Source organism: Artemia franciscana, chromosome 7 (genome assembly GCF_032884065.1).
Source record: "Artemia franciscana chromosome 7, ASM3288406v1, whole genome shotgun sequence".
Lineage (NCBI taxonomy): Eukaryota > Metazoa > Arthropoda > Branchiopoda > Anostraca > Artemiidae > Artemia > Artemia franciscana.
The window spans coordinates 24,267,307-24,287,185 of record NC_088869.1 but is presented as its reverse complement, the minus strand read 5'-3'; the positions used below and the strand labels follow the sequence as shown (position 1 = coordinate 24,287,185).

The following is a 19,879-nucleotide window of genomic DNA, read 5'->3' as shown; positions in this document are numbered from 1 at the left end:
AGCTACAAGCAGGATTGAAAAGTCCCACAGGGGCTGAAAGCAAAAAAAAACTCTTATGGGCATTAAAGACCAAACATATTTTTACCAAATCTTCTCCCCACTCTCAGACACAGAATTTGACCCCCCCCCCTCCCACACTCTCAGAAAGTTTTAACTTAATTTCAAAATCTTTTCCCAGCATATTCTGTACATGATTCTGATAATCTAAGGACTCATAGTGTCTTGTAATTTATAACCTTGCCACCTTGCTAGGGAAAAAGATCAACATCAGCTTGGCACCCATATACTTTTAAGCAGATCAGAAACAACTTTTTCATGAATGCCCTTCCCCCTCCTAAAAACAATATTTTAAGTCCACTTGCCCTTCCCTATGCATCTCCTGAGTGTTTCAATTTAGCCATTGAAGAGAAAATCCAGATTTACCAATCCGACAGAAGAGATCAAACATGTCTTTTTTACTACAGCCTATGCATATGAGCAATAGACAGTTTATGTCATTTAGGGCCATTGATCCAGGGTCTTCAGAGGCCACATTGATAACAGAGGCATAATTATTAAACCTCTCAACTACTGTAAACAAAATGAGCATCCAGAAAAGTTGGCCCAATTCCATGGGGGTTTACAGGGATGCTCCTGGGCAAAAAAGAACATGGGAGGGGGCCACTTACCCTTCAATCACTTTTTGGCCTTAAAAGGCTAATAAAATTCTCAGTTGATGGACCCCCTTCTAGGTTTCCACAATAACCCACCTTCCTTACAAGGTGGCGAGGATAAAAAATAATACAAAATAACACAAAGAGGACATTTCAATATTTACTAGGTCAATGCTAGTGCATTCACTCTGAATTTTGGAGTTTGGCGTAAAGACAATATTTATGTGGGCTATTTTTTTAGGCCTTTGTTTTGGAGAAACAGTCAGAGAGATCAGACGGAAGAAAAAACTTCAATTTTTATTTTAGTGGTGTTTAGGACTAATGAACCACCCATTTAGATTCTCCTCGGAGTTAACTCAATCCTACAGCCTCCCAGGATTGTGATTAGGTTAAATTTTAGAACATTATATTTTGTCTAAATTTTCATTAGCAATCTACATTTAACCTTTCCTACCTTTCCTGCAAGTAAAGGGGCTGTTTTACCCAAGGTTTCTTTCTATGAATCTTTTTGTACCTGCTAACAAAAGTCTATCCTTATTTAAATTGTATTAAAAGGGTCAGCCTTATGCTAGACGAAACAGTTTACTTATTTAGGTTTACTTCATTGAGTGATCCATGAAAATGTACCTAGGCAAGATGGCAGATCTTTACTTTCTTTTGTTTTCCAAGTACCATCTTCTCCACATGAAAGGCTTCTGACATCTTGAGGTTGATTATCAAACCCATTAAAACATTCTAGAGTTGCCTCAGTTCCAATTTCAATTTGTTTGGTAGATAAATGAAAAATTCCATTGATCACTTTTGGTATCTCTTTACAAGCTAAAAATAAGAAATACATTAGTAAGGTAAACAAAAGTAAGAACTATCTGTGTTTGTGTACTAATATGTCTTGACACAAGATAGATAAGAGGCAAAAATTGAAATATTTGCATAAGAATTGTCTCATTTAGCTTTCAGCATAAAGAGTTAAACATTGGATTGGAGAATTCCCCAAAGATTCTGAAACCAAAAAGGGCAATTTTAGATATACCACTTTTCCAATTTGCAAGGGGGATAGGGGGACTAAGGAAAAAAAACTTTTAATCCAGGACTTTGCTTTTTCCCACAAGACTTCAAGTCTCCTTGAATATTTCTCAAAAACTTTCATACACATTTATTTAAAACTGGTCAAAGAGCCAGTCAAAGGACAGACTTAAAAAAAAACTTTCCCCTCCCCTCCAAAAAAAAAGATTTCATCTTGGTTCTTTAGCATTGAGACAAAATAGGGAGTATTTTGGCTCAATATTTTTTGTGCTTACCAGCACAAAAAGAGGAAAAGGAATAGGGGATCATGAGTGCAGCCAGGAGATTTCCCAGGGGGACAAGTCCTACTTGCAGCTTTTTGTTTGGTAAAATTTATATGGAAATATTTCTTTTTTCTCTCATTTTATATACATATTTTAATATCTTGTTGTATAATATATTGTAATATCTGTGGGGTATGTCTTCCCAGGCCCCTCACCAGTATCCCTGGAAGACATTTCTGCAAACAACTTTTTTTCAAAGAAACCACCTTAAAATTGATGGCAATGATGATCCTATGACTCATTTTTGATATCTCAATCCCCCCCCCCATCCTGAGAAAAATTTTGAAGTGGAGCACTATTTTCAAGGGGGATTGTGATTATTAAAGTATATTCATATGGATACTAAACTTGAATGTGAAAAAACAGGGGTCATTCTATTGAAGGCATTTCCCCAATTTTCTTTGCTTTTAATTTTTTTTCTATCTTCTTCTCCTTTCCTTGTCTTTTCCTCTTTCTCTTCTTTCCTCTCTTCCTTCATTAGTTTAGTTTCTTGTGTGTTGAGTAATTTGGTATGAAAGTGGTTTTAATTATTTGAGGGTGATAACCTTCCTTGCCCTTCCAAGCTTATTGCCTCTCTTGGCAGGCAAAGGCAAATAGCGACTGTTTTCATCTTTTAAATGGATATATTAGAAGAAGTAGTCTCCTTTACATCAAAGAAAGCCATGGATCAAACACTTTATAGTGACAAACTGTTTGAAAAGAGTAAACCTTGTTAATATTCAAAACTTACTAATTTTACATTTGCTCATGTTGAAAGATAATTTATTAAAATGAACCTTTAAATCCTTATATCAAACTTGCCAGCAATAGGATGAACAATATTAAGTAACAAAAGATATTATACTACAGGCCTAGGTATTTTCCCCAAACCAGGGTCAAGACATCATCAAGGAAAATTTTTCATAACTATTAAAAGGGTATTTATATGACCCTCCAGTTTCAAAGGACATACTCCCAAGCAGTATACCATTCATCTCTAAACACATATGCATCCCCTTAAAAACTAAGAAATTATTGTAGACCATTTATCCAATAAAACTATGATATGTAGTATTGTGCATTTGTCTGCTATCTATCAGGATTCTGACCAATGGATTTCCCTTTCAGGAGGGGGTACCAAAGATCTCCAAAAGTAGTTTAGACCCATATTTTCATACTTTCTATGAGAGGTACTAAAGATAAATTGAATCAATGTTCAGGTGATTAAAGATGTACCCTTTGACCTCCTTATCTATGTATATATATATATATATATATATATATATATATATATATATATATATATATATATATATATATATATATATATATATATATATATATATATATATATATATATATATATATATATATATATATATATATTTATATGGGTACTTCCGATATAGGTAATGAAACTGAAGGGGTGACTGTTCTCATCTTTTTGCAGAAAGATCAGTTAACTTTAAAAATTATATATTATTAAAAAAATAAAAACATCAGATGAGCTTTTTCCTTAAACATAGCTCAACAAAATTAAGAAGTGGAGCTTTGATGTAAAGAGTGAGGTTCAAGGGGGTGCTAGTCCTCCTTATATTTAGGGCAAGTATGGTAGGTATTGAAACAAACAAAGAAACTTAAAAGAAGCAAAACATTTTTAATGCATGAGGAAGGCTGCCCCTCCTTATTGAAAATGAATATAAACTGAATATAATAAAGTGTTTTACTCAACAAAAAAAATAGCAACAATAAAACTTAAAAGAAGTAAAAATTTTTCCTTACATGAGTGGGGCTGCTCCTCCTTAGCCTGTGCTTGTTACATTAAAGTATTATACTTCTTTTAAAATTTGTCTTACACTATTTCCATTGCTCTTGTCTTTGATCTTAAAGAATTGGGACAAGTCAAACTGTAGTGCATTATGAGAGGGATTGAGAATGGAAAGCCCTTACATGTTGAAGAATTTTTATAGGTTTTAAGATAGATTTTGGCCTTAAATTTCTTTTTAGCAAGTTTCCTTTTTGTTTTTTTATCTATTCATGTTAAGGGTATAAGTTAGGTTTAGAAGCAAACATGTTAAGAAAACAATTCTTGTTTCTTAACAGGCAGAATAATTGTAGTTAATACATTTTGACTACAGATCCACTATACTTTTTGAGTAAAATGTGAGGAAATCAAGAACAAGAATACATAGGCAATATACAAATTGGCCCCATATTTACACATTAGGGGGGAGTAAAGTATTGAGGAGTGGCAGAGCTACAGTCAAAATATGATAAATACAATTATTCTGCATATCATGAAGTGAAAATTGTTTTGTTAACATATTTTCTTCTCAACAGCCATAAATCTAGATTTATACCATGATAAGAAAGTTATCTTCTTAGAAAATAGTAAATATAAAATACATATACTAATTTTTTTTAAAATCATTGAATTTTGCATATAGGCTAAGGCTATATACAGACATAAGAAGGAGATGTATACCTTAGGATATAGTTAAACAGCAAACCTCCTGCCCCCCTCCCTCTTAATTGTGCCAGACATAGCCTAGGCTATATACAAAACTTAAAAAACATTGCAATAGATAAAGTTTTACTTTATAATCTATGGGTAGTTTTGGTAAAATTCTAGTTGATTGACTTCTTGTCATCTCAGAAAGGGGCTAGGTTAGGAAAATGAAACTTACAGGGATGTGCCTACAGGCTAAAATATATCCTGGGAAAATAATTTAAAGTACCCATCTCCACTCCTTCTCCCTCTAGAGAGCCCTGAAATTTGCCTACATGACAGGTCTATACATATTGAAATTTTGACAGAACAACATTTTACCTTAATTTTCAGTTACCAGTGGCCTTTTCTCTGCCTTTAGTTCTGAAAATGCAATTCCTGTTACTTGAGAAGAATTCTGAGCCATATCAATTTTTTTCAAAATTTAGGAAATGTATTTGCATATCTTAAAACCTTATAAATTGGGATTGAGCAAAGTTGTGAAGCTGAAAATAAGTCTGTTGTTGTTCATTCAACCAGAAGATGTATTTTGCAAAGTTTCACTTTTATAACACATATATTTTTGAAGGTTATCAAAGGCCAAGGCCCTCTAGAGGGAGAAGGAGTGGAGGTGGGTACTTTAAAATACCTTCCCAGAACATACTCTAGCCTATAGACCCATCCCTGAAAATTTATTTTCCTAACCTAACCCCTTTCTGAGATAGCAAGAGGTCAATCAACTAGAACTTTACCAGAGTTTCTAATAGTCAGATGTCTAGGTTTTCTATCCATGTTTTACAATCATTTTTATAGAACACCTTTATTCAAATATAGAATTTCCTACTTTTAAGTCTTCTAATGGTCTTTTGTTTTGACTACTTTGGAAATTTTTATATAGGCCTATGCCAGATTTTATGAGAGTTGTGTTTTGTGTTCCAACTGAGAGAAAGAAAGCAATGATACAGAAGAGGTGACCACTCAAAGATGGTCCTCAAAAGATTAGATCCCTTTAAAAAAAACTTTACCAAAAGTTTTTTATTTGCAATTAGCTTTCCAAAAGAGTCACAAATTGCAGTGAAACTGAGCTTGGAATTAACCTAACCATAATTCTCAGACACTGTCAAGAGATGAAAACAAATAGTATTTCCTGTAAGTTAATGATTAGGTGCCTTTAAGCCTAACTCAATAGTAGCTTTCATTTGTAAATAGATCTGACTATATAACCTAAATTTAGACAAACCAAGAGACAGGGCGAAAATAAATATAAAAATCAGCATGACTGCACTTTTAAATTAGGAAAAGTTTTCGCGACAAGCCATCTAACAAGCGAAAACATTTTTCGACGAAAAACCATATGAAAGCGAATCTGCCTTAAAAGAAAGACTAGGCCAAGTGAAAATTTTGGAGTTTCGATTATTTTATAGAGTGAAATGTGATGCATAAATCAAATGTATGTTTATTCTTTTTCAAAATATAATAATCTCTTCCGTCACAAAGTTTATTTCGAACCCTTAAAGGGACCTTTATTTTACACATTACCTTAAAATTACCTTAAATTGCAGCTTGAAGCAATTTAAAGATTTTCTTCCTGTAGGCTCCATGAAAAATAAAAGGCAAATTGAAGACGCATGGTTATTCCAATTATATTTCCATTCAACATCACTCCATTCAGCATCCACTCCTGATTTGAAAGTGTCAAGACAAGTTGCAGAGACAACATATTCTGACAGTATATTTCTAAGGCTAGTGACTCTGGTTTAAAAGAACTGACTTCTCTGTCGAAGTCTAGATGACATCTTAGACAATTTCTTTGAATTAAATCTGGTAGAAGAGGTGGTGGCAAACATGAAAAAATCAGGGACAATATTTGTCGAAATAAGTTTAAATACAGTTATGACATGCCCGCGTTTGCACTTCTTTGTTAGGCTTTGTAGTTTGAGGCAACGAAGACGTTCATAATAGGGGACTGTTTAGGATTTGTTAATCAATTTCTTTACTCGCCTTTTGACTGCTTCTAAGATAAATTTGCCTTTTTGTAAAAAGGGGATGCAAGTGTCATGCCAATTTCAAGTTTAGGTCGAACAAGAGCTTTATATAGGGTTTTCATCACTCCTGAAGAGTGGCTGTTGATAGTACTCTTTATTGTTCCTAGGTTCTGGCTAGCTGATGAAGCAGCAATAGCAGCATGAGAATCAAATTTTAAGTTTCTCATCAGCCAAGACACCCGACCTCTATCCTTGTGAACAGCCTCAAGTGGTAAGTCATTAAGTGTACCTAAAACGTAATTTATTTTCTCCAAAATAAAGGACATGGCATTTAGATGTGTTGAAGACCAATAACAAGGTATTTACCCAATTATTAAGCTCATCTATATCGCGTTGAGAAAACATATGCATCAAGTTGGTTTTTGATGCGACCAATAGGTTTGGAATCATCTACACATAAAATGAAATAATTGTGTACTACACTGGGGGCATCATTAATAGAAATATTGAAAAGGGTAGGGCTAAGGATAGTACCTTGTGGCACCCCATTCATGACTAGCGATGAATTGGAATAAATCGGCATTCCATGAGATGTAAATATTCTGACCTGTTGAGTCCTTTCAGCAAGAAATGCCCTAATCCAGCCAGCAACTTGGCTGTTTATTTCTGCAGCATGTAATTTGACAATCAATCTCTTGTGGCAGACCCTATAAAAGGCTTTGGCTAGGTCAAAGAGGGCAACATCAACAGGAATTTCCTTGTCTATTAGATCTGTAGCAAGATTTTAAGATTGCAGTAAATTTGTGTCAACAAATCTATCACTTCGGAAACCATGTTGAGAATGGTGAAGGATGCCATCCTTTTCTAAATGATTAATAATAGTGTCATTAACTATTCCTTCAATCACTTTGACAACAGAAGAGGTAATACTGATTGGCGTGTAATTGGAAGCAGAATCTTTTTTATCTTTTGAAAACAAAAGTTATGTATGTTTTTTTCCAATCCACTGGAAGTTGTGCAGCATTTATCGATTTTTGGAAGACTACAGCTAAAGGGGCAGGCTAGGATATCTTTAACATTTTTGAGAAGCCGAGGACGAATATTGTCAAAACCCTTAGATTTATTTACATTCATTGAAGCAAGTTTTTTATTCACCATGCATCCAGTTACTTCAATATCTGGTATAGCGGTAGTAATGGGATAAGAAGAGGGTGCAGGGGAGGGGGACATCCTTACCATAAGGAAATACTGAATTTTTTTTTTTCAAAACCTCTGCTTTACTTTTAGGTGTTGACATCACACGTCCATTTTCACACAAATCTGGAACTGAGTGTCTGCCTGGTTTTTTAGTTGATGCATGCCTCTAAAAAAGTTTGGGAATTATATTGATTTGTTGAGCCTGTTTATTTTTGTAATTTGATTTTAATTTTTTAATATTATTTGTAACAAATTTCTGGCTACCTGGTATCTTTTGAAGTTGCAGGAGTTAATATTTTTGCGATGCATTTCCATGCTTTGGATTTTCTTTGGATGAGATTACGAATGAAAGGAGTCAGCACCAAGTAATAAAGTTTTGTAGATATGCCAAAAAGTCTCAAAATTATCATTTGTAGTAAAGCTCTAGTTAGTACATGATAAATCTTTACACACAGCTTCGTAATCAATAAATGAGTGACGTTTATAAGTAGTTTGTTTGCTGTGAATATTAATTGTAGAGAAAATTGTAACATGGTCACTTTTTCCAGGGGGGGGGGATATAATCATTGCTTATCAATATCTTAGGACTTGAAACAATAACTAGGTCAAAAAGGGATGGATTCTGATCATAACGAATTCTTGTAAGCTCATTCACAATTTTGTATAGATAATTTTTCGATAGACAAGATGCAAAGGGAAAACTCGTAGTCTGTGTTTTTGATGGCCCATATCCATCAATCCATAAAATTTCTGGCAGGTTGAAATCACCAACTATAATTGTCTCAAAAAATTTTGTTTTTAAATATATAATACCATTTCGGAAACGGCATTTTCACTAATAATCTGGCTTGGGGAACTAGGGCTACGATATGCACATCTGAAGCATATTATATTATTGTCAATAGTTATAGTTAACCACACTGTTTCAATCCAAGGTCTATAATTGTTAGTGGGAATAAAAACACCCGCCTTCATCTCTTCCCAAACAAAAATAGCCACTCCTCTCCTACAATCAGGACCAAATAAATTTGAAAAAAATTTATAACCATTGATTCTGATGCAAAATTTTGTAAGTCTGGTATTGCTAAATTTGGGGCACATTTCACAATGGCAAGTATATCGGCTTGTTCTTTTGAGAGAGCAGAGGCGGCCTCGTTCCGTTTATTTGGAAAACCGTCGGCGTTGGTAATGATGATTTTTAAAGACGTTTGACTGAGGTGATGGTTTAAAATATTTTTGGGGAGGTAATATTGATAAAAAAGAGTCAGAGAAGCTATTTATAGGTGTGTGGAAGGAGCCAAAGGACGAAACAGGACTTCCATTTGTGATGGGCTCAAAGGACGGTCAGAAAGTTCATTCATACTTAACAGCTCTTTACTATTTACAATGTTACTATTTACACATCTTACAGAGCCTGGTGGCCCAGGCCCGGTGGGAATACCCTCCAACTGGACGGATCAAGTTTTTTGCAATAATCTTTCCGCGGTTGATAGCCAGGTTTGGCTCATCTAGCTCATTCCAGCGCCTGAGTTTAGCAGCCAAGCATTTTCTTTTTTCGGTCCTCCCGAGATGCATCTGCCCTAAACTGAATTTCTTGTCGAAGTCCATACGATCTTTGGAAGATACGTTTTTTTACGTCTAAGTTTTGGACAGAGAAAAGGATGGGATGGGGACGACTTGGGTTGGATTCGTGATGACTTATACCATTCAAGGGTTGCTGTATGGTTAATGGCTTATTGGTAGGCAGAATCCGCCTAAAATTACTTATGCTTACATCAGTAATGCTGTACTGCTCTATAAGATGCTTTATTACAAACTCCTTATCGCCGGCTATTCCTGACTGCAGGGTGATACCATATGCAACTATGCTGTATTTCCTTCTATCCCTGTCCTTTTCTTGTCTGAATATTGTGCAGATTTCGTCTTCAATGTGGGAATCAATAGCCTATTTCATTTTTGATGTTTCATGCTGCATTTCTGCGCTAACACGTTCTTTGACCTCTGAAACAGTGCATCTATCAGTCATGTTTTTTACAGGTCATCCAAACGCTCTTTGACTTCGTCTATCCTAGCGGTAATGTCATTTTAGAGCTCCTCTACCATGTCCTTCAATATTTCCGCAACAGCCAAGACACTTGGGACCTTGGAAGTTATTAGATTTGAAATTTTGGCTATTGAAAGGGGGGCAGCTGGGGAACTAGAGTGATTGCAGAATGGACAGTACCACTGCAGATCTCCAACACTTGACATTTTTGTAAAAAGTTCACACTCTGGGACGGACATTTTAAGGAAGTCTATGCAGAGCCATTTTTCACAACCATCACGCAAAAGAGGTTTATATTTTGGGTCAGGATCTTCGACAATCTGTCATCCTTCATCTGCACAACGTGCCCTAGCCATCTCAACCTTTCTGTCATTATAGCCCTAGAAAGCAGGATCTATTTAATCATCCCCAAATGCAAATATGTAACTACACCATCATCAAAAGATTATTTCTGTTCGACTATAAAAAAGACAGAATGCAAGTTAGTTTCTTCACTTAGAATTTGCTTTATAATATAAACAAGAGCTAAGAACCTATATGGCACTTGTGACGAGGCCGGAAGAGCCAAGAGCTTATATGGTGTGAGCTCTAGCAAAATTCTAAGAATCAACAAATTGATTTAAAAGGAAAATCAGAGGCTTAATGGCGTTTGAGATTTATAATAAGAGCTCTGAGTCACGATGTCCTTCTATATGTCAAAATTCATTAAGATCCGATCACCCACTCGTAAGTTATAAATACCTAATTTTTTCTAATTTTTCCTCTCCCTTCAGTCCCCCAGAAGGTCGAATCGGGGAAAACGACTTTATCAAGTCAACTTGTGCACCTCCCTGACATGCCTACAAATTTTCATCGTCCTAGCACGTCCAGAAGCACCAAACTCGCCAAAGCACTGAACCCCACCCCATAACTCCCCCAAAGAGAGCGAGTACAGTACGGTTACGTCAATCACGTATCTACGAAATTTGCCTATTCTACCCACCAAGCTTCATTCTGATTCCTCCACTCTAAGCGTTTTCCAAGATTTCTGATTTCCCCCTCCAACTCCCCCAATGTCAACAGATCTGGTCGAGATTTGAAATAAGAGCTCTGAGAGATGAGTTCCTTCTAAATATCAAATTTCATTAAGATCCGGTCACCCGTTCTTAAGTTAAAAATACCTCAATTTTTCTATTTTTTTCCAAATTAACCCCTCCCCTTCCAAAGAGAACGGATCCGTTCCAATTATGTCAATCACGTATCTAGAACTTGTGCTTATTCTTCCCATCAAGTTTCATCCCGATCTCTCCCCCCCTTAAGCGTGCTCCAAGATTTCTGTTTCCCCCCTCCAACCCCATATGTCCCCGGATCCAATTCGAGAGAAAAACAGAGAATCTGAGACATAAGATCCTACTATATATTAAGTCTCATTAACATCTGATCACCTATTCGTAAGATAAAGATACCCCAATTTTCACGTTTTGCAAGAATTCCGGTTTCCCCTTCCAACTCCCCCCAATGTCACAGGATCTGATTGGAATTTAAGATAAGAGCTCTTAAGCATAAGATCCTTCTAAATATCAAATTTCGTTAAGATCTGATCCTGACCTGTTCATAAGTTACAAATACCTAATTTTTCCGAATTATTCCCCCCAACTCTACCAAAGAGAGCTGATCTCCTCGCTTTAAGTATTTTCCAAGATTTCCGGTACCCCCTCCAATGACGCTGGATTCGGTCAGGATTTAAAATAAGAGATCTGAGTTACGAGGTCCTTCTGAATATGAAGTTTCATTAAGATCCGATCACTACTTCATAAGTTAAAAATAAGTAATTTTTTCTGATTTTTTAGAATTGACCCCCTCCCAACTCCCCCAAAACAGATCATAGCCATTCCGGTTATGCCAATCACGTATCTAGGACTTCTGCTTATTTTTCCCACCAAAATTCAACTTAAGTGTTTTCCAAGATCCAACTCCCCCCAATGTCACCAGATCTGGTCAAGATTTAAAATAAGAGCTCTGAGACCCGATATCCTTCCAAATATCAAATTTCATTAAGATCCCATCACCCGTTCGTAAGTTAAAAATACTTCATTTTTTTGTATTTTTTTTCGAATTAACCGGACCCCACTCCCTCCCCCCAGATCGTCAAATCGAGAAAACGGCTATTTCTAATTTAATCTGGTCCGGTCCCTGGTAGGCCTGCCAAATTTCATCGTCCTAGCTTACCTGGAAGTGCCTAAAGTAGCAAAACCGGGACAGACCGTCAGAATTTGCGATCGCTATATGTCACTTGGTTAATACCAAGTGCCATAAAAAGAGAAGACTAAAAATCCAGGATTAATAACAAAACTTTCTTGATTCTTGTGAGTGTTATCCTATGATGCCTTCCCCTGTAAGCTTTAGTCAGACACATTTGATGAAAAGTGACTTTGCAAACTTAGATTTTGTTTCAAATCACCAATACATTCTCGTAAACAAATGGGGCATCTTCTTGCGGCTTCCATTTGGTGTTCCGTAAAATGAAGGAAAAATTTCTCATCATGAATTACTGCAGGATAGCACTCGATTGGTGAAAGTTCTTCACGGCCAGAGTCTATGCTTAGATCTAGCATCAAAAAGTAATTTCTCTGCTTTCCCACAGAAGCTGCAACGAAAGATTACAACTATTACTTCTTCTATAATTTTCTCTCTCAGCCTTTTCTCCGCAACGATCAGTTTTGAGATTGAGAGTTTCGATTGAGTCACAACATCAGAGCTGCACACTGTAGTAAAAAAAAAAACAAAACAATTCTATAGTAAAGAAAAAAACAGTTCAATCGGTAATTAAAATTACTATAGAATTGCATGATTCGGGTCTCCATTATAGAATAATTATTATAATAATGACAAAAAATCAAAGCGTAGGTTTAACAGTACAAAAATCAAAAGTTCAAAAGTCAGACGGAATTAAAAAAAAAAAAAACTTGAATGTTTCAATAGTTTTTTCTACTTATCTTTAGTGGAAACATCTAGACTATTGTCCCCTCTCCTTTTCTAGAATTCCGAAAGGCTATTGCATCATTTAAGCTTCACTGAAAAATGTAATATTGATTTTTTTTTATAAGTCTTGAATCTTGACTTGCTATGACTTTTGGAATTGATGTCATTGTATATTAAACGGTCTACTACTACTATTACTAACAAGTCACCGCAGCACCAAGTTGCCTGGGGCCAACACAGCTGCGCACATTCCTCCTCCATCCCAATCTATTCAAAGCTTCCCTCTTTACTCCCTCCCAGGAAATTCCCATTTCTTTAAATCTTTCTTTATGACACCCTCCCACCCCAGGCGAGGACGACCTGCTTTCCGTTTAGCCCTAGACGGTTGGCCGAAAAGGACAATATTCGGCAATATGTCATCCTTCATCCGCAGAACGTGCCCTAGTCATCTCAACCTTTCTTTTATTATAGCCCTAGAATACGGAATTGAACCACATTTTTCACACAGCCTACTGTTTGAAATACGGTCAGTCAACCGGGTACCCAGAACAATCTGTAAGCAATTCCTCTGGAAAACATCTAGCAAATGTTCATTTGCTTTTTGGACCGTCCATGCTTCAGAAACATATTTGACTGCTGTCGGTTTTAGGTCTGCCGCGATTAGTCATTTAAATTGTTATTCATTTTATGATTGATTTATTAGTTTATTTCAGTATGTGTTATCTTTATGCTTGAATTAATTATTTATTCTAATTTATGATCGTTTTGACTTGTATTTCCTCATTAATAGTAATTTCTGAATGCTTTAAATTATAATAATTATATTACGCTTTGCAGCTTCATTTCCTGATAAAAGGTTTTTTTTAAAAGCTAATACAAAATAAACGTTTAGTGCCCTTCTTATTGCAGACATATTTTCTATGTATAAAATAAATTTACATTCATATGCTCCTTGGAACAAAAAGTGAAGAAGTATGGGGGGGGGCTAATAACAGGCCTCAAGGGAATCTTTCCGGGGAGCCCTGTCAAGAACTATTCTTTCACCGAGATTAAGGCGAGAATATCTTTCATTTTACTACTCATATACATTGTTTAGTATTTTTTGGCTTGGACTCTTCTCCATCGACCCCTCTCCTTCACTAGTGTCTAGGGATAACCCTAGACACAGCATTTGTCCGAACATCTCACCATGACGGCCGTGGAAATGACGTTTCTAAAATTGACGGTACTTGTGCATTATAGGCTATCAAACACAGCCGAGAAGTTTGCTAAATGCAAGATCTTAGAAAACCGGTTTTATCGCCACAAAGACAAATGACGCGGGACAGAATGCATTAAACTTATATAATTTGGACTACACATTCCCACATTACGGGTGGGAGGTACAGATAGCTTAAGTTAACTTTAGCCCCCTCCCCCTCTAGTGTGCAAATATACATCCCAAATTATATTATTATATAAACTAAAGCATTAGATTTTCTCCATGTTCTGGTATATTTTCATTATGATTAACCTAACTTCACTCTTTGAGTGTGTTTGGTATAATGCAAAAATATAGAAAATTATTTTTTTTTTTACATTGTAGACACCTCCCTCTCCTAAGATATACTTTAAGGAGTTTCTTTTGGGACTGCAAGAGAATACTAGTTTCCTTTTCAATTGACATGGTTTTGGATCAAAACGAACGTAGTAACAAACAGTAACTGAAGATCGACTCTTGTTATTATTAAATATAAAAAACTAATTTTTTTAACGGAAGTAAGGAGCGACATTAAAACTTAAAACGAACAGAAATTACTTCGCATATGAAAGGAGCTGCTTCCTCATCACCGTCCCACTCTTCACGCTAAAGTTTGACTCTTTCTCTTAACTCTACTTTTTAAAACAGTAAAAAACTTTAGCGTAAAGAGCGGGGTTTTGATGAGAAAGCAGCCCTTTCTTATACGAAGTAATTTCTGTTCGTTTTAAGTTTTAATATCGCTCCTTACTTCCGTTAAAAAAAAACTCTTTTTTTATTTAATTTCTGAACGTCTTTGAATCAATGCGTGTTTTGATTTTGGCTCTCCGCAGATGAATAATTAAAACAAAATTTGCATATTTATTTTTTGGCTAAATGACTTTCTCATAGTTTTGATCGAATGATTTTGAAAAAAAATTAGTGGGGGAGGAGGCCTAAACGCCGTCTGATTTTTTTGTTACTTAAAAAGGCAACTAGAACATTTAATTTTTTACGAATGCTTTTATTAGTAAAATATATACATAACCAAAAAATTAGCTTATATAACGAACTTCTGTATTATATGTTTATATTACGTACTAGCTGTTGGGGTGGCGCTTCGCGCCACCCCAACACCTAGTTGGTGGGGCACTTCGCGCCCCCCCAAGCCCCCCGAGCGCGTAAGTCGTTACGCGCCATATTAGTTACGCGCCATTGTAGTTGTGTCCCTGTGTCCCACCTGTGAATATAGATAGATTTATATATGTGTTTCAAACTACGTAAAAATTGCGAATATACAACATTCTTGGCTTTCCCATTGTCTGTGCATATACAAAGCCGTATGTACTAATAATGACGTCATATGCTAACGCTCTTTTTACAAACAAACAAACATGCATACACACAACTCGTTTTTATATAGATAGATAGATAGATAGATACAATACAAATTAACTGCATAAAACTTGCGAATATACAACATTCTTCGCTGTCCAATTGTCGCTGCATATAAATAGATTGTCAGGTTTACCGACCCTCGAACATGCAACGTACAGTTGTCCATGGGAAAAACAATCAGTATTAAGATCTATACCACATTTTTCTAATGAGTGACCTTGAGCTTTGTTAATGGTGATTGCAAATGCTAATCGAATTGGGAATTGCAATCTTTTAAATTGAAAAGGCAGATCCGTTGGAATCATGGGAATGCGAGGAATAAGAACAGCCTCACCCTCAAAAGGCCCTGTCAAGATTGTGGCCTCTATTAGGTTTTCCATTGTTTTTTTTACGGCAAGTCGCGTGCCATTGCAAAGCTTTGGTGGGTTGATATTTCTTAAAAGTATTATTGGTACGCCTATTGTTAGTTGTAGCACGTGTGGTGGAAACCCTGAAAGATCTATGGAATTTAAAAATTCAGATGGATAATTAACCGCTTCATTTGGTTCCAAAACTGTGTCGACTGACTTGTAAAGGACTGCCTGGTCTCAAATCTTGGTCAAAACAATATTTTTGATTTCGTGGACGTCTATATTTTTGGGTGCGAGAATCGCTCTTTCACTTAGCCATTTATTATTTTTATAATTTTTTAGAATATTCGGAAATACTTTTTCAATCAATTCATTTTTGAACGTCACTAAATTACAGAAATCAGCAGGTAGTTGTATACGTCCTGAAATTGAGTCTACTGGGAGCTTTCCGTTTCCAATTGCCAGCAATTGATCTGAAAATGTTTGACCAGAGTCATCGTTTTGCAATCGGACACGCATATTTGTAGTTAATTTTAATATTTTTACGTGTGCCCATAAATTAGAATTTTTCAGGCAAGCATTCATTTCGTCTGCAGGAGTTGATCTAGGTATTATAGGTAATGTTTGCCTGAAATTTCCCGCAAGCAATATTAATGTGCTGCCAAAGGGTTTCGACTTCCCTCTCAAATCTTTCAAGCATTGATCCAGAGCCTCGAGCGATTTTTTGTGTGCCATTGTGCACTCATCCCAAATAATAAGTTTGCATTGCTGCAATACTTTCCCTATCCCAGATGATTTGGAAATATTGCACGTGGGAGTTCCTGTAGAATGCAAATTCAGAGGCAATTTCAAAGCGGAATGAGCAGTTCTTCCACCAGGCAGCAATGTTGCGGCTATTCCGGACGACGCAATTGCCAACGCTATATCATTTTTTGATCGAATTGATGCCAGAATCAGTTTTATCACAAACGTTTTACCAGTACCTCCTGGCGCATCCAAAAAGAAAATTTCTCCAACGTTGTTGACACAATGCATTATCGTATCATAAATGTCTTTTTGTTCCAACGTTAACTTGGAAATGTTATTTTGTATGTACGACAATAGATCACTCCTACTGTAACTTTGTTCACGATCCAATTCTACACATGTCGAAACAGCAGCGATACGGTTAGGTGAAGGCATTCCCAAATCCTGAAGAGGTTTGTTTGCCATACGTACGCACAAATCTTCTATAATAACTAAAGTGTAGTTATAAATTTCTGATGTAAAATCAAAAGTCATATCTGACGTCTCTAACTGCTTTCGATGGAGTATATCTTCGGACATTTTTTACTTATATTTTTCCCATAACTCTGTAGGAGCTGATGGAGAGCAAGTTGTTAAAATGATGCCAAACAATGCACGAATTTGACTTGGGGTTGACGTTTCGCACGCGTCATTGATGCAGTTATCCCAGTGTTGGTCATTCTCCAATAAATTCAGAGCTTGGCATGCACTACGGTAAGTGTCATGCATAGTACCGTTTACAGTTCTCAAATACTCAAAGGATGTCGGACCGGGTACATTCACCAAAAGCAGGCGTAGAAAGAAGCATTCATGCTGATTGGGGTGAACGGTGTAGAGTCTTCCTATTGTGGTATCTTTGAAGATGGTAGGTTGGACGTCGACTGACTTACCCTGTTTTCGACGTTCAAATACTTTATTTTTAGTATTCCACGTGTAATACGAAGGCAGTTCAGTATACAGCAGTTTTTTTGCAAAAGAATCATTTTTGCAAAGCGAAAAAAAAGCTGTTAATGTTGTATCCGGTGGATTCAGGGCTCTTTGTTGCACGTTGGTTTCCGTGAAATAAACACGTTGACCATTCTGTAAATGTACCGCTAAGTGAACAACAGCTGGACTACGTTCATGTGTCGGAAATGAAAGAATTCGCCAAACAGCTTCATTACTCCTTATGTATCTTCCAGCCTGATATTGTACGATTTCGTCGAAATCTTTGATTTCGGGCTGCAAGCCAAAAACTGCCATGTCACTGCCTTTGTTGACGTATTTACATATGTATTTGATTGCCTTTACGGAGTTACAGTATTCAACGTTTATGTGTGCATTAAATGTTTTTGATAATAATGGGGAATATGGAACAACCCACTGGTTATCTACTTCGATGGTGGTACCGTTACGCTTCTTTATTATTGCTGTTTTACCGCCATCTTCAGTAGATCTTCTTCTATATTGTGGGTAACCATCATTGCCAGTAATTGTGTTTGATACTAAAAGTCGAGGATATTGCTTTGTGCACCTTCCTTTGGCCATGCATGGTGAATTTTCGTTCAGTGCACCGCAAGGTCCATGTATCATAATTTTTACAATAATATCATGTAACCCCTTATCGACATTTTTATCAGGTATTTCAGCGGAATTCACATCATCAATTTCGTTCGAAGTAATTTTTTTATGTAGCCAGATTAGTATATGTGCGTGAGGCAAACCTCGTTTTTGCCATTCCACTGAGTACATCCAGCATCGCACTGACCCAAACACTTCAAGTTTTACTATGTAGTTTATCAGTGATTTCAACTTTTGCCGGAAGACACGGGCCGTAATGTCATGCCTATGAACCGCCGATTGTCCTTGAAGTAAAAGCTGCAGTATCTCGTCCCAAGATTGATTACATGTAAATGTAATAAATAAATCTGGACGACCATAGAGACGAACATACGCAATAGCATCTTGAGCATATTCATGCATATGACGGGGACTGCCAGCATATGACGAAGGTAAAATTGTTAATCTTCCAACGTTTGTGGTATTACCGTCATTTATAACTGCATCTCGCAAATGAATGTATTGTTCAGAGCGGAGCTTGGTCTGATTCAGGCGGATATATAGCAAACGTCTGATTCAATTTTAGCATACATATCAACGACAAATTGGTGAAACAATTCACGGCATTTTAAAATATAATTTTCTTCATCCTGCCGAATCATTAGTCTATAGGAATAATAATGCATTGCACTGCATTTCTTATTCATTTCTTTGTTAGTGGCTTGATTCATCAATTTAATAGTAAAGTGATAGCCGTCGGCTCCATCCCAAAAAATGATAGGATATTGTAGGGCATCGTAGCATCGATGAGTTTCAGCAATTCTTAACAACTGAGCGTTTCGCTTATGAAGAATAATATCTCGAGGTAAAAACTGATCACCGACCATAACGATTGCCACTTCGTCGATAGTTGGAGCATTGTATCTACGCCCATGTTGGCCAGGAGGCGTTTTGTCAGCGGAAATAACAATTTTATGCGTATCAGTAGGCATCAAATCGATGGCTGTTTTGAGCAGACGCACTAAATTATTATTTTCGTGGAAAAGATATTGCAATTGGGAAACGATTGTCCTTTCAACGTTGGGAGAAATTTCGCAACGTGCATTCAATTCAAAATTTCTATCACTGATGAAGTACAATTGTAAAAATTTATGATTCTCGCCTGAGAATGGTAGAAGGGACCCTGCTCTATGATAAATTTGCCCTTTTACTTTGAAAGTAGACATAAATTGATCTGGATTTTCGATTTGGGCTCCAAACAACGTCATTTGGAAACATGAGTTGTATTTTCTGATTTGTGACAAAAAACGCTTAGATTCTGACGTAGTTCCAGTAAGGAAAGTCTTAAATGGCTCTGGTGGTGCAGCCAATAGAGGAAGTTTAACTTTTCCTGAGGCGCAACACATTCCCATTGTTTCACCATTGAATTTCAAGGCCTTGCAATAGGGACAAATTTTAGACATTGTCCCGATTTGAACACATCTACTCAAGCTATAATCATCGACTGGGCTGTACCTGAATGCCAGGCGATAACTTTCAGGTTGCTCTGATTCCTCGGCACGCTTTCTTTTCTTACTTTCTCTATCAGCAGCAAGCCTGATTTCTTGCTGTTCTTGTGATTCCTCGGCACGCTTTCTTTTCTTACTTTCTCTATCAGCAGCAAGCCTGATTTCTTGCTGTTCTTGTAATTCCTCGGCACGCTTTCTTTTCTTACTTTCTCTATCAGCAGCAAGCCTGATTTCTTGCTGTTCTTGTGATTCCTGGGCACGCCTTCTTTTTTCACTTTCTCTTTTAGCAGCAAGTCTGCTTTCGCGTTGCTCTGGTAGTTCCTCGGCACGCTTTCTGTTCTTTCTTTCTCCATCAGCCTCAAGCCTGTTTCCTTGCTGTTCTTTTGATTCCTCGGCACGCTTTCTGTTCTTTCTTTCTCTATCAGCCTC

At 36.6% G+C, this 19,879-nt stretch overlaps 1 protein-coding gene across 1 annotated transcript in view; it reads right to left on the bottom strand.

Moving 5' to 3' along the window:
* Positions 1–5,774, bottom strand: part of LOC136029033 (sushi, von Willebrand factor type A, EGF and pentraxin domain-containing protein 1-like) — a 28,373-nt gene extending 22,599 nt beyond the window's left edge. Inside the window, exons 1-2 of the mRNA XM_065707069.1 lie at positions 5,707–5,774; positions 1,281–1,472 (exon numbers count right to left, since the gene is read on the bottom strand). Of these exons, the coding sequence (XP_065563141.1) occupies positions 1,281–1,472; positions 5,707–5,743 (229 nt within the window). The 5' untranslated portion in view covers positions 5,744–5,774. The remainder of the gene's footprint in view (positions 1–1,280; positions 1,473–5,706) is intronic.
* Positions 5,775–19,879: the final 14,105 nt, after the last annotated feature.